We start from the raw sequence: 15,903 nt of genomic DNA, 5'->3' as shown, positions 1-15,903 counted from the left end.
TGCCGTCCCCTATAGTGTCAGGGTCAATTATTGGATGTTTTAGATGCTATCTGGCTTCATTCTGTCACTCTGTCATGGCCATGCTGTTGCCCATAATTTTGGCATAATGGTGCGATTAAGCAGCCTCAGAGGCATCCATGCATGCTGCCCCTGCTGTTTCCTGTCCATTTCCGTGGTGTTTCCATCCTTTTCTGAGGTTCCCAGGTGTTTGGCCAAGCTTCCCTGTGCAGAGCCTTGGTCCCCTTGAAAAATGCTCGAGTCTCCCATTGACTTCAATGGGGTTCGTTATTCGAGACGAGCACTCGAGCATCGGGAAAAGTTCGTCTCGAATAACGAGTACCCGAGCATTTTAGTGCTCGCTCATCTCTAGACCCTATTAATGATTTAAACCTTCTCTGATAGGACAGTGTACAGCTATTTGCATTTTATAATGTATATAAAAAACTATAAAATAATGTATTTGTGGTGCACAGAGAGAATTTACTCAGTTAAAGAGAATTTGGAACATTTTATAAAACCCAATGAGATTGGAGTTAATAATATCTTAAGTTAATAATATCAAAAGTTAATTCTCTGGAATATTTTGATATAAAACACAATTATAATTTCTTTTGTTTTTCTTACATTTGCAGCTGGTGGAGGATTACATGGAGGTAAATATACTTGAGAAATGCAACCTTTTTTTGTTTCATGTTTTGCTCCCAACTTTCAAAAATCTATAACATTTCCATTTTTCTGTGTACAGACCTTTGTGAGGGCTTATTTTCTGATTAACAAATTGTGCTTCTTAATGATGGAAGCAAGAAAAAAAATTCTACATTTTCTGGAATTGGTAAAAAAGCATCTGTCTTTCTTGGGGTCTTGGTTTTTGCATCCCCTCTTTTCTCTAACTGGATTTGACCAAATTTATACAGGTTTTAATATGTTTCAATACATTTAAAAAAATTAAAACAATGGGCCACATGTATCACTTGTAACACTATTGGTGTGAATTGAACAAATATTAAATAAAAACATCTAACATTATTAACTTTACTAATTTTCTCCTCCTATAGCTGATAAACTCCTTCCAAGTAGCAGTGATTTCATCTTTAGCTCAGCTTTTCTGATAAAAAATAAAACTAAATACCAAATCAGCCAAAAGGGAGTGAAGGAATCAAATCATAACTTTTTGAGGCTAATATTGTATACAGGCGTTCCCCTACTTAAGAACATCCGACTTACAGATGACCCCTAGTTATAAACGGACCTCTGGTAATTGTTAATTTACTGTACTTTAGCCTTAGGCTACAATAAACAGCTATAACAGTTATCAGAGGTGTCTGTAATTAAGATTTATTATTAATCCTGGTTCTTACTTACAGTTACGACTTACATACAAATTTAACCTATGTTGTATGTAACCCAGGGACTGCCTGTATTTCATGGTGAACTTTCAAGAACATTATACTTGATATTCTCCAAAGATTACCATCACATACAATATACTCATTTAGTCTAAAAAAGGTATTGCCTGAATACTTCACACTTTAACACTGTACATGTCTACACTAAAAAATGGTTAAAGAACTTCTATTAAATCCTATTCAGACATCTCCTATAATATTATCAATGTATTAATTTTCAAGGATTTAACATTGGAATTTAGGGACAACAAGGAGGTAAAATGGGTCAATTTGGATTTAATAAGTATTTACATTATCACAGACAATTAAGGAGGATGTCCAATAATATAAAGTCTGTATGTGTCATTATTTCCTTTATTTGAGCTTTTCTGATGAAAATAAAACTAAATATCAAATCAGCCGGGTCGTTCCTCTGGAAAGTACTTCTAAGGTTTGGCCTAGGGAATGATTTTGTTAAAGGGGTTTGCACTCTTTATAGTGCCCCATTGGCTAGGATAAGTATTAATGGTGATCTTTCGAACCCTATCCCTCTCTCTCGCGGTACACGGCAGGGGTGTCCCCTCTCCCCGCTTCTCTTTGCCCTTTATATAGAACCCTTGGCTATAATGATAAGACAAGCAGAATGGATTAGGGGATGGGGAAGCGGAGGCGAGGGGGACAAGATTTCCCTCTACGCTGACGATATTTTGATGACCATACGGAAACCGAATGACACGCTGGCGGGAATCTTTAGCCTGGTTTCAATATTTGGACATTTTTCGGGCCTTAAAATCAACTGGGAGAAGACGGTTTTATTACCATTAGATGGGGAATTTTCTGACCCTGGGATTCACGTGGATGTCTTAAACACGGATGGGGCATTTAAGTATCTGGGGGTGACGGTGGCAACTGACCCTTCCAGATTTATTGATCTGAATATCATCCCAATCAAAAATAAAATGCGACATACCATCTCCAACTGGTTAAAATTGCCATTTTCAAGAGCCGATAGAGTTGGATTGCTAAAAATGATTTTACTGCCACAATTATTATACCCGTTGGCGGTCTGTCCAGTCTGGATCCCGAAAGGGATTTTTAAACTAATAGATTCCCTGTTTACTAAGTTGAGTGTAGGACACAGAGATTCGATTTTCACATTATTAGAGAGTGGTGAATTGTCACAGGCATCGTATAGACACATAAGTATTGCGGTTCAATTGGATAAAGTGTGGCGGGCATTAAAAAAGATATTAAATTTTGAGGGGGTATTATCATTCTCTCCTATTTGGGATAATTTTAATTTTGAGAAGTTTAGGCTTGTCACAGAGAAGGAATATTGGAGAGGGAGGGGATTGTTTTTCCTTTCACAAATTTTCTCAGAAACACGGATGTTAAAGGAAACCTACCACTTGTAGTGGCAGGTTTCCGATAGCAATACCGGGCACCAGCTCGGGGTGAGCTGGTGCCGGAGCTTATTTTAGTTAGTGTTTTAAACCGCGGTATCGCGGTTTAAAACACTTTTTAAACGTTATAGCCGGCGCAGGCAGGTACGCGCTCGGCGCTTACCATGCGCGCGGCTCTCATTCACTTCCTATGTAGCCGCGTGCACGGTAAGCGCCGAGCGCGTACCTGCCTGCGCCGGCTATAACGTTTAAAAAGTGTTTTAAACCGCGATACCGCGGTTTAAAACACTAACTAAAATAAGCTCCGGCACCAGCTCACCCTGAGCTGGTGCCCGGTATTGCTATCGGAAACCTGCCACTACAAGTGGTAGGTTTCCTTTAAATTTAGAAGAAATGAGGGCACAGTATGGGGAAGGAGACAAGAGTTTTTTCTTTAAATTTCTTCAATTGTATTATGCATATATTAGAACAAGTGATAAGGGTAGATTCACAGTAGGAACAAATGTTTGTATTGAATTCTTAATAAACTCCACCACTAGGAAGAAAGTGATATCACATATATATATATATATATATATATATAATTTAATTTTGCAGGCTTGGGCTGAAAAAGTAGCTATTCCATCTTGCAGTAAATGGGAAAAGGACATTGGGAAAGTATCTAAGGAATTTTGGAAAAACTGTTATAAGGGAGTTTTCTGCTCATCTATGTCCTGGAATCACAGGATGACCCAGTTTAATTTTCTGCATCAATTACATTATACCCCTAAAATATAATATATAATATGAAGCTAAGAGTAAACTCCGAATGTCTTAGATGCTCGGAACCTGAAGCGGATTTTATCCATGTAGCCTGGTCATGTCCAGAGATAGGCCCTTTTTGGAGGGAAGTTTTTCAATTTATAGACGATCAGTTATCTGTAGCCCTACCCGGGTCCGTACAGGTTGCTATCCTTGGGGTGCTGGAACTGGATAAGCAGGATCTTTGCAAAAAACGAATTATCAACAAAATCTTGTTTTTGCCAAGACTGGGAATTGCAAAAAAATGGGGCAGTGCTCAAAGTCCATCTAGCAAGGAATGGCTGGAGATGATTAGTAAAGTAAAGGCCTGGGAGAGGATTAACTATCATAGAAGTGGTCGCCTACATACATGGGAAAAGACCTGGTTGGTAGGGGGGCAAAGGTGTCAGGATCTTTGAGAGGCACTAGTATTTTGTTAACATATTTATCCTTTTTTCTTTTCATTCTATTTTCTCTTATTTCCTTGTTCTCCCGGCTGGGGGTTTTGGGTAAGGGAGGGAGTGTTGGGTTAGGGAGGGGCGGGGGATGCTTTCTTTTCTGTTCTATAGGGGATATTTGTATATCCACGGGAATCAACAACGGATTATAATAACCATCCGCATGGTAATTAAGATTTTTCTATGTCATAGCCTGTTTTGATATATATTTGTATGATGTATGAATTGTAAAAAACAACTATAACACGTGTTAAAGTGGGGGTTGGGCAGCGTGTCTTTCTGGTTGATGTCGTTGTACTGTAGGTATATATTTTGATATATAATCAGTGCTATGTACTTTTATGACCTTGCTGCTACATCTTGTTTTTTGGGGCATCTAGTGTTATTCGTATGCACTTTAGATTTTATGTATATATTAAGGTATTGCTGCCCAGACCCCTATTGTGGTGTATTTATCCCCTTTGTCATGTTTTTTAATGTGTAAAATGCTTCAAATAAATAAAAAAATTTAATACAAAAAAAAAAAATCAAATCAGCCAAATAGGAACTGAAACAGATCTTGTAAGTTGTATTAATCCCCATTCAGAAATTTCCTCTAATGTTAACATTTTCTTGACTTTGAAGGGTTAAACATTGGAATTCATGGACACCGAGGCGGGCAACAAGGTCATTATGGATTCCGTGAGTATTTACTTTAGCACAGAAAATTCAAGTGCATCTCCAATAATATCAAGTCTTCAATCAATTGCAAATCTGTTTGAAAGATTTATCTGGCAGTACGAGTCTTATTTACCAAATTCAATTTATTTTTACTTTGGTGCAAAATTAACACTGATTAAAAACCGAAAAATAAGCAAATATTTTAACACATTGGAAAATTTGCCTTTCTAAGATTTAATATCCATTAAAAAACAGGGCATGACAAAGAAATTGAATATTAGTTATCGTAGAGCTCTAGAGAAAATATTTTTGAATGCCATATTTACCTGATGGAACAAATAAAAAAACATAATAAAATATTGTTTAAAAATATCACTTATTTATATAATTAAATAAAATAATTTTGTATGTTAAATAGTATTTTCTTTTTCATATAGAACCGGCAGAAACTGGAATACTAAACACTGGACTAGGTGAGTTGTGATACAAATATCAGTTTGTTAAGATGTAATGATTCCTCCAATGTGAAATAGAATATAATAATACGTAATTTGTTTTTAATATATTTAAATCGGAAAATTAAAAAAGTATTAAGGAAAATGTAAACATTCATATTACAATGTTATCTCTATTTTCTATTACCCATTTTTGTTTGCTTTTGATATACGTTTTCAAATGTTTGGTTTGATTGCCACCCGCAGCTTTATATAACCTTGCTTATGACAAAAATAAATCATCTTGGGCAATATGACACCTAAAGTTTTGGGAGTAGATGCTACATAGTTGTCGTAGGAACATTAACTGATCTGCTGCTAACTAAAGTTGAGGGGATCCGAACCTGCAATGTTCGGTTGAGTGCCAAATATTGCATGTTTGGGTCTGGTGTTCAGGCTCAACCCCCCACCTGTAACACTGCCAATCGGTGCTCGCATTGATCACATGTGTCAAATGCTGAAATGCCACCTTTGCCTTCATTGCTATGACTTTTGCTCCCTGATAATCATTAACAAAAGCTTAGGTGCTGGCCCTGGTTCTGCTGAAGCCCTGCCTATTGTCTGTAATCAGTTCCCTTTAAAATAAATTTAAAAAATATTTGAAAATAAATACATTTGTAATAAATACAAAACACATTTTTCATCATGCTTTCAGGAAAAAGATGACATTTACTTTATGAAATAGCAGCCAATTCAAAAAAATATACACAAATGTATTTATTATTTACCATCAACAATTCATAGCTTAGCAGCACCTAGGTAATTTATAAAATCTCAAGTTTATTACAAATTTTCTAAAAATAGCAACTACTCACTAAGGGGCGAGATGCGTTATGTCTTCTTATTTGACACCGCTAATGTACAGTGTCAAAGAGATACATACAGATAGACAAAACAAGTGAACAAAATACGGCTAACAACAAAACAGGTATGTATATATGGGCACAAAAATGCTAGGTGGCGGATAATATATCGAAGATTGCCTCACATTATACCTTCAACTTATATATGTTGTTTCTTACCTTACCAGCATACAATACCCGAGGATGATGTAGGGCTGGGTGGGAGCCTATCGTCATTACAGACAGGAAGGTGTAGGGTTCTAAACAGTCTAACCCTATTACCCCAAGGTGTGACCAAGTCACCAAGTCACACCTTGGTCAACACCTTGTGTGAACACAGGGCTCTACTGAGGGTTGAAGGCACTCCTTCCCCCTCCCCCTTCAGGCTAACCAGACTTGGAGGCATCAGCTGTATGGGCTACTTCTGTGTTGGTATATATTCTCCCTCTGATGAGACCTCTGTTGAAACGCGTCAGGGAGGTGTGATACATGCTTGAGTACAAGGGACAGTTTTTGGGACTGCCCTTGTAAGGGCGGGAGTCATGGGGTAATAGGGTTTGACTGTTTAGAACCCCACACCTTCCTGTCTGTAATGACGATAGGCTCCCACCCAGCCCTACATCATCCTCGGGTATCGTATGCTGGTAAGGTAAGAAACAACATATATCAGTTGAAGGTATAATGTGAGCCAATCCGAGGCCGTTAAACTCTTCGATATATTATCTGCCACCTAGCATTTTTGTGCCCATATATACATACCTGTTTTGTTGTTAGCCGTATTTTGTTCACTTGTCTTGTCTATCTGTATGTATCTCTTTGACACTGTACATTAGCGGTGTCAAATAAGAAGACATAACGCATCTCGCCCCTTAGTGAGTAGTTGCTATTTTTAGAAAATTTGTAATAAACTTGAGATTTTATAAATTACCTAGGTGCGACATTTACTTTATGCTAATATTTTTTTATCAATTTAAATGGGGAATAACCCACGGAGCTGGGGAATTAACAGGTGAGAGCAGTAATGCAATAAAGGAACATTTCCGCATGGCTGCAGAGCTTCTAAACCAAGTGAACTTTCCTGCTGGAGTGCACCTCTTGCTACAGGATCCATTCTTCTTTTTGCTCCTAATTGAGAAAATGATTTTTTAAGTTATGTAAATGAGCCTCAGGGGATCCCGTCCACGACATAGGAACTCCTGCCACCTCCATTTACATTTCTATCCATCGTTTCTGCCTTACCTTTAAAAAAGCTATAACTACAAATATGTCTCAAAATTGTAAAAGAAAATTAGTCCCAAGCCCCCGATGTCGTATATTAAATCAGCCTAATTGCCTTTAACATAGTCTAATATTTGTATCTATTTTGAAGGTGGGTTACTCCATGGAATTGGTAAAACAACAGGTGGGGGAAATAATTAATTTAGTGTAATGTCACTAATGTAAGGTCTGAAATAATATAGTAAGCCATGAGTGTGAGACCAGAATACAACCACCTTACAAGACAGCAAACTTAGCTCTCCTTAAATTGTTCCCTTTGGCCTGAAAATCAGTTATGGGTAAACGATAAAAAAAAAAATTGCTCAGTTTTTGAATGCTATTTTAAAAGATTGATACTACACATTTTGCATTCAGAAGATGGAAGATGAGAGATGGAGCCCAAACTAAAGTTTATGATTAGCCAATTTGATTGTGGTATTTATATGTGTCACAATGGCATAGTGACCATTCTCTGCAAAGACCTAAAGGATAGAACAGGTCTCAGGAAGTATATACATTAGTTATTTACAAAGTTCTCAACAGTAGTGATGAGCGGATCCATTCAGGTTCGGTACTCCAAGTTTGGCCTTACTAGAAACCTAGAAACTAAAATTTCTGTTTGGGTACACACCCTTACGGGCAACACCAACGATTGATGCTGCCACAATCTTGTATGTTACCCTTTAAATTTTTCCTGGGATCATTGCTGAACATGATATAGCTTCATCCAAAGTAAGAAGTGGTTAGTTTAAATTTGAAATAATCGAATTGTGCATTCACTGAATTTCTCTTTGAAATTTCACAATTACATATTTACACATTTTTTTATTTAAAATTGCCTATACTGTCCTCTTACACGTTAGCACGGTGTGTAATCTGACATGTAGCTAAACCTCCCTGTCCTCTTAAGAAAAGACTGTAGAAAACGGTAAATCTTCTCTTTATTGATAGTAGACAGGAAAAGGTGACACTATAGGATGAATAACAGTGGTATTCAGAATATATCAAATGATATGGTACATGGAATACAAAATCTGTCATTCACAACAACATGAGGTAATACATCACTCATACTAAAGCATACAAACATGTCAGCATATACATGGATAATGTGCTCACCAACTATGCTGGAATAGGCTGTTTGTAATGAACTTGAGGTACAAACAAGTCATATGAAGTGGCTCCTCACACTGTCAGACATGAGGAAAGATGGCTGCTGTTATTACTGACTACAGTAACAAGAAATACAAAACAATGCTTCAGGAGATTTCCCATAATGCATTGAAAACTACAGGCTAGTAAATGCGCTAAACCACCAGTAGACGGTGCTGTCGCCAACCATACACTGCAGACGGAAACCTAAGCAGCTAGATTTCTGCAGAGGACAAAACATTGACAAATTCAACAATTCATAAATTTGAAGAGGAAATGATCAAATTTGGCATTGCCTAAATTAAAATTTACATTTTTAAAATGTAGCATTCACTAGATTTAAATTTCAAATTTGAGTATTTGGTTTTTCCATTGCTTCTTTTGCCGCTATAAGAATAACAAACTTGGTCGGAACCCCCAGAGTGCCAATGGCTAGCATTCTATAAGTTTAGTATTATGAATATGTCAGGCACCTTAATCGTCTTATAGATGACAAATCTGACAAATTTACCACAAAATGTGTACACTAATGTACAGCAATTGTCTCTAATGCTGTCTGAAATGCTGAACCCAACATATGTTATTGGGTTTAGAACATCTTCACTTTTCTAGTAGGGTTGTGCGGCTTCTGGAGAAAAGGGCTCTGTCTTTGTGAGATGTGTTGGGGTGTAGGATATGACATCAAAAATTGCTAAATTTATACTTATTTCTAACATAACATGAGCCAATAAACCGTGGGTAGACGTAAGTCTTTCACCTCATCAGTTTTGTTTCACTACTTTGGGGAAGTAAACAATTCTTAACTTTCAAATACATTTATCAAAAAATCTATTGGATATTCTTGTTAAGGTAACACAATTGATTAATGGAAAGGAGTGTTCTATGTTTTGGGCAGATATTTGGCATTTCTGTCTGATAATTTCTTCTGAATTAATCTGTAATTTTTACAAATGCAAAGATATTTCATATATAATCTTATGGTGTAAAAACTTGTGCACATCTAAAAAAGTCTCACATGCTCAGTGGTGTAAAAGTTGGCGACAGGCTCCATTTAAAATACAAGTAAATTTATAATAAATTAAAAAAATATTTTTTCTTTATACTTTCAGGGAACAAATAACAGAGACTTTACCATATGATAAAACTTTTATCTATTTTGCAGGTGGAATAGTCCACGGAGTTGGGGAGACAGCAGGTGAGAGCAATGATGTAGTAACCTCTTCACGCTCTGCGCAGTACTTGTACAGCACAGAGCTACTTAGTGTGCATGAAGAGGGCTCACAGCAAAAGCCCACCGCTAATACCCAGGTGCCATTATCCCCTTGATCGCAATTGGTGGAATTAAAAAGACAGCAGCGCGTGGACTCTTTGTTAAGATTGCCGCTCCCCGTGACATCATCGGGGAGTGGTGATTGGTTTCCATGAAAGCCTTGGTTCTGTGTCAAACCTAGGATGTATGCCTTCTGGATATTTGTTAAAATGCGTGCCTTGTAATGCCTCCTATGTATCTTTTTTGAAGGTGGATTACTCCATGGAATTGGTGAAACAGCAGGTGGGAGCAACAATGTATTTAGTGTAATGTAAACATAAAGTCTACAATGTAAGCTCTAAATTCATGTCATATTATAAGTCATCAGTGTGTGACCAGAGTAGAGCCAGACAACAAGATGCTAATTTTGATTCCCCTTAAACCTTGAACCAATTTCTGGGAAAATCAGTGATGGGCACAACCTCCATTATGAATTAATGTCCCATTTCTTTCAATTTGGATGGGATCTTCACTAATTTGGATATGTTTAGTCCAGGTCTGACCTGCCGGAGATTTTACTTTTGTGTAAGAGACAATAGTAGATAGTGCCCACCTTCCTCTTCTCCAGCCCTCTGCTTCATTATTCCCAAAACTTTTTGCTGACTACAAAAGCTTAAAGGACACCTGTCATCAAGTCTCTGCAGCTAATGCTGTTACCACTACCTGCTGGAGCAGCTCACAAGGATCCCATCCCAGCCTTTATCTAGTCAATTCATACATTAATAAAATAATAGTAATTAGTAAAATAATATTTTCTTTATTATGTAAATGAGGCTGATTCCATGGTCAGAGGAAGTGATGTCACGACTGTTACACCTCCCCTCTCCCCCCTGCTCATGTCTGTGTGTAATGTATAGTAAAGCATTGCTAATGTCTGTGCTTTACCTGCTGACATGCTCTATCTCCTAATACACATGTGAGACACAGACATCAGCTTCACAAGTACCTGACATGTTCTGCTATAACATGGCTGCCTGGAGCTTTTGTATCTCTCCTATACACACACACAGGCTGCAGGGGGCACCATCACCAGGAAGCACATGGAGGAGACATTACACCATTATACCTCACACCATTATACAGGCTGTCAGTCATGTGTATAGTAGTATCTCATACACACAGGTTGCAGGGGGCACCAGCACCAGGAAGCACACGGAAGAGTCATTACACCATTATACCTCACATCATTATACAGGCTGTCAGTCAAGCACTGGGGGTGTGGCTGTGCCTCCCACTCATGAATAAGCTGGACAGCTTTATCATGCAAATGACTCATTGGACATCTCATATATCATTTGCATACAGCTTTAGGACCTCATTGCTTAAGTTTACAGGCATGGAGAGGGACAATGAAGGGATAGAGGCAATGGCAGTTTATGAAAATATATTTAGTTTAGGGGGTTAATTTGCCTGACAGGTTCATTTGCAAAGGTTCGGCTTAGTACATTCCTTCTCCACTAAATGATTGATGGAGAAGGCATTGTATAAGACCTCCCAATGACTATGCTTGAGCCAAAAGGTACTAATAAAAAGGCATTTGGTAGCACTTTGGTCTTCTGAATTACATACAGAAATACTTTAGGTGCTTTCCTCCTGCTTGGGGGTAAACAAGTTGCATAGACCAAAATATACTTAGGAACTAATGTGTGTACTTTTTGGTAGGTGGAATACTCCATGGAATTGGTGGAACAGCAACAGGTGAGTGGTTAATACGTGGATTAAAAATACAACAATATAAAAGCTAAAGGAATCCCTCCAATATACCAGCTTTACCAACACCATTTAAAGGGTTGACACTGTGAATTGTACCAGCCCGATCACAGGTATTACTGGCAAGGGTGATCCTGAACATCAAGCCCAAACTTTTTGCTGAAGTTAAAAGTAAAGATTGCATTCTTTAACAATATTTCTATAGGAATGCTATAAATACAACTAACAGTCTTAATATACTGCACACCAGACATTATATTCCCCCAAACTGGTGCAAGGTGTTCCCAATCTACTAACAGTCTTCAGCCTCTTAGTAGAGCTAAATGGGAAATCTACCATGTTGGACCGGTTTAGAGCGATCTGATATCTGATTTTACTTTTCTGTCAGAGGCTATAGTAAATATTGTCTGCCCCCTGCCCTTCCCACTCTAAGCCCCATCATCCCAAAAATGTTTTGTTTGCCATAAAACCTCAAAAATTTGCAGAGATCTGCCTTTTCCACCAAACCATTGATGGAGAAGCATTGTAAAAGTCCCCCAATGACAATGCTTGCATTTTAATTCAACATTTTTTGCCTGTCAAAAAAGTGTCGTTAATCGGAATTTGGTAACATTTTTATCTTATTAATTATATGCAGAAATAAAATTGTAACAATGTGCTGCACACTTTTCTCATGAGAGCTGCAAACAGCCAAGGACCGATCCAACCAAAGTCCAAAAAAAGAAAACATTAAAAAGTTACTCTGACCGGTGCTTTCTTACTGTCTCTTTTTTTCTCTATAAGAAATTCAGCGAGTTTTGCTTGATGACCAAATTCTCTCCAGAGTATTGGCACAATTTTAAAAGATCCTCCGATAAGAATAATCCACAATTCAGATGACCACCGCTGTGTTTTATCTTCCTCCGTTTCACTAGTGCTTATAGTGCACTAGCAGATTGCTAGAAGAAATCTACACATAGATAGCGTAGAATGTTCTTGATAGTTGAAATTTATTCAACATATTCACAAACATGAAGTTTAAAAATGCGCATATAGAAATCATAATCAGGGCTCAGTTTCACATGCCCCGCGACCCTTGGTTTAGCAAAAAACAAGGCTTCTTCCATGGTGTTGCCTAGTGGAAACAGAGGAAGATAAAACATTTAGTGGTCGTCTAAATGGCGGCTTATTCTAATCTTTTAAATTGCGCCAACACTCTGGAGCGAATTTGGTCATCGAGCAAAATCTTGCTGAATTTCTCTTAGAGATAAAAAGAGACATAGGAGGTCCGGTCAGAGTAACTTTTTAATATATACAGAAATACCTTACGTGCTTTCATTATGTTTGGAGGTAAACAATTCACATATATATAGGAACTAATGAATGTTCTTTCTTGGAAGGTGGAATACTCCATGGAATTGGTGGAACGTCAACACGTGAGTGGTTAATACATTTATTAAAAACACAACAACATAAAAGCTAGAACTATACTCCCGTTATAATTACACAAAAAGATAACAACTTCTATTTTTTTTTTCAGCTGGTGGGAGATTACATGGAGGTAAATATACTTGAGAAATGTCATTTAAAGGGGTTTTCTGGAGACATAAATAAGATAACATTTTCAGTTTTTTTTCCAGCTGGTGGGAGATTACATGGAGGTAAATATACTTGAGAAATGTCATTTAAAGGGGATTTGGGGCCACATAAATAACTAATCATTCATCCATATGATTGGTCCTTTGTACTTGATCAGTAGGAGTGCGACAGAGGAGATGACAACTTAATTGGTAACATCTGTGCAGCTGTGCCAATCACTTGACGCAGTGGGGACATACTATAGGGGGACGCAGATGACTCCATCCATAGTATATTGGTTGGACAACAGATTTGTAGGCACAGGTCTCATAGAAGTATGTGTTGCCTGCAGTCTGACTATGTATGGAGCACTCTGCCTCTTGCTTCATCTATACCAGTGATGGCGAACCTTTTAGAGCCTGAGTGCCCAAACTTCAACCAAAAGCCACTTATTTATTGCAAAGTGCCAGCACAGCAATTTAAGCAGTAATTTATTTCTCCTTGTTCTTTGACAACTAAGGAGACACCGACGCAGTCTCCTAAAGACACCGACGCAGTTGAAAGGAGGAGGGCAAAATAGTCTATCATTGTAGGAAGATTCTGTAGGAAGATTCTTTGAGTCCTGTCTGGTGAAGTTCATGCTGGGGTGATGGCTTGGGTGCCCAAACAGAGAGCGCCGAGTGCCGCCTCTGGCACCAGTGCCATAGGTTCGCCATCACTGATCTATACTTTAGCAGTCATATGGGACCTCGAGAGTCGATTGGCTGAGTCATCAAAATACTAAAAAATTATAGCCAACCATACAGTATTTAATGGGAAAGTAGTCAAACCTTTAAGAAAATGTAGAAGGTATAGGCTTACATTAATATACAGCATGTCCAGGGCATATGCTCTGTGGCACACTACTAAACAATATGAAGTGAACAATCCTAAATAAAAAAGATTAAACTTTAGTAGCTATCTCCTCCTATAGCCGATAAACTCCTTCCAAGTAGCAGTGATCTCATCATTTTTTGAAAAAATAAAACTAAATACCAAATCAGCCAAAACAAATCTCAAGAAGAGTGAAGGAATCAGGTGATAACTTTTTGAGGCTAATTGAGTATATTTTAAATTTCGAGAATATTAGACTTCATATTCTCCAAAGCTTATCATCACGTACTGTATACTCATTTAGCCTCAAAAAGATTTCCTGATTTCTTCACTCTTCTTCTGCTCTACATGTCTACACTAAAAAAGGTTAAAGAAGTTCTTTTAACTCCACTTTAACACTCTATATACTGTTAAGTTTTGATTTGATAAAGTATGACCAGTGCTCTATTCCACACTGGTGCAGTGGTGATGGTAAGATTAGTAAGTAAGCTAGTGGTCTGACCCTCATCGAATAGTCTTTAATAATGTAGAGCTTCATTGTATGCACTATATGTGTCATGTTTCTATGTCTACTGTGTTCCAACATAAGGGGACACGGTAGTTACAGCCGCCACGGGATCTCTCAATTACATGCATCTCTTACCATACTTAGAAACCATATTGTAGTTTAGCCAATTTTTCCCTTTTTTTGTAAATTTCAAAATGTATTTTTTTTATTCTTCCGGGCTGTGGTCTTTGGCTGGAAGTGTTGGGTTGGGGGTGGTCAGAGAATTTCTTCGACCAACTGGAGAATTCATATTAAACTGAATAAAACTAGTTGAAAGATCAATTTTTTCTTTTGATACTTCCGTGTGTACATACATACTGCAAGGTACTGCATCTACCTTACATAAAGGGATCAATTTTGAGACCTTTTATTTTTGAAAAGCGTAAAAATATCATTTAATGGCATCAATACATAGGCCATTGACTACTGACTACTGACTAATGGCATATCACCTTAAAGGTAGATAATTTTATCCTCTGATTTATTTTTAAGTATTTTTGAAGGATGGTATCTAGCTTTATATGTATACCAGAAGTATCTGTAAAAGGAAAGACAATTAAAGGGGTTGGCCACTCTTCTACATAAGGTGCCTTTATTGCCTAGATAATATTCCATGAATGTAAATCAAGTAATTCAGCATCACTGCTACTTACTTTATGCTGTCTGAAGACTCGCAGTGGATCTTTGTGTGGGAGTGACACTCGTGGGAGCTGCCACAGGAGATTATGACTCATCCTGCTCTCCTTCTCCCCTCTCTTAGTGAGGTTGGACTGTGAGAGAAAGAGGTGCAGTGGTTGATGTCATTCGGATTGATTAGGGAGTGAAATATATATTGAAAAGTGGCCCACACCTTTAAAGGCAAACTGATAGATATGAATTATTTAAAGTTATCTATCTACATGTCAATTACTGATATGGTATAGTAGAAAAACTAAATATTAGGATGAGGGATTCATTTGTAATATTTGTTCCATAGAATTTGGTGTATCCAAAGGAAATGAAGGAACAGTTGGACAGCCCCAGATGGGAGCAGGTAAATGTAGTATATAAAGTACATAAAATATTGTTTTCAATGTATAAATAAACCCTATGGTGGTACCGGTGCATTAATGCTCCTTGAAAAGTTTGCGGGGCTGACATAACTACCGGAGTGCTGTTCTCAGCTATCAATGCCAATATGTTTTTAATGATTGAGCAGAGAACTACTATACATGTGTGATCATTGCTCCAATTACATTTTGTGAGGGGGGCATCTCTTATCTTTGGATGTTAAATGGAGGCAAAATTACCAAGAAAGAAAGATGTGGAACCTATTGCTCAGGCACAGGGGTGACCTGGGAAGGAAACTTAAATGAAAGGGTTTGATGACATCATTATAAGACTGGCCCAGTAGCTCATTATTATATAGCCATGGGGAAACTCATATAATAATTGCATTACAGCAGCTGTCAATAGTAACAGTAATGGACTAGAATA

General features: G+C 37.6%; 1 protein-coding gene and 1 long non-coding RNA gene across 2 annotated transcripts in view; both read left to right on the top strand.

The window, feature by feature from the left end:
- Positions 1–15,903, top strand: part of LOC140134655 (uncharacterized) — a 127,580-nt gene that overhangs the window by 25,964 nt on the left and 85,713 nt on the right. Inside the window, exons 2-5 of the mRNA XM_072155119.1 lie at positions 12,830–12,865; positions 12,970–12,990; positions 13,070–13,090; positions 15,404–15,460. Coding sequence (XP_072011220.1) covers positions 15,451–15,460 — 10 coding nt within the window. The 5' untranslated portion in view covers positions 12,830–12,865; positions 12,970–12,990; positions 13,070–13,090; positions 15,404–15,450. The remainder of the gene's footprint in view (positions 1–12,829; positions 12,866–12,969; positions 12,991–13,069; positions 13,091–15,403; positions 15,461–15,903) is intronic.
- LOC140065596 (uncharacterized) lies at positions 628–9,987 on the top strand. Its single transcript, XR_011847976.1, has 5 exons — positions 628–653; positions 4,651–4,707; positions 5,124–5,159; positions 9,594–9,626; positions 9,951–9,987. It is a non-coding gene; the product is annotated as an uncharacterized lncRNA (long non-coding RNA).

The sequence above is a fragment of the Engystomops pustulosus genome, chromosome 6 (assembly GCF_040894005.1).
Source record: "Engystomops pustulosus chromosome 6, aEngPut4.maternal, whole genome shotgun sequence".
Lineage (NCBI taxonomy): Eukaryota > Metazoa > Chordata > Amphibia > Anura > Leptodactylidae > Engystomops > Engystomops pustulosus.
Note: the sequence above shows the minus strand (reverse complement) of the source record. Positions and strands in the feature narration are given on the sequence as shown.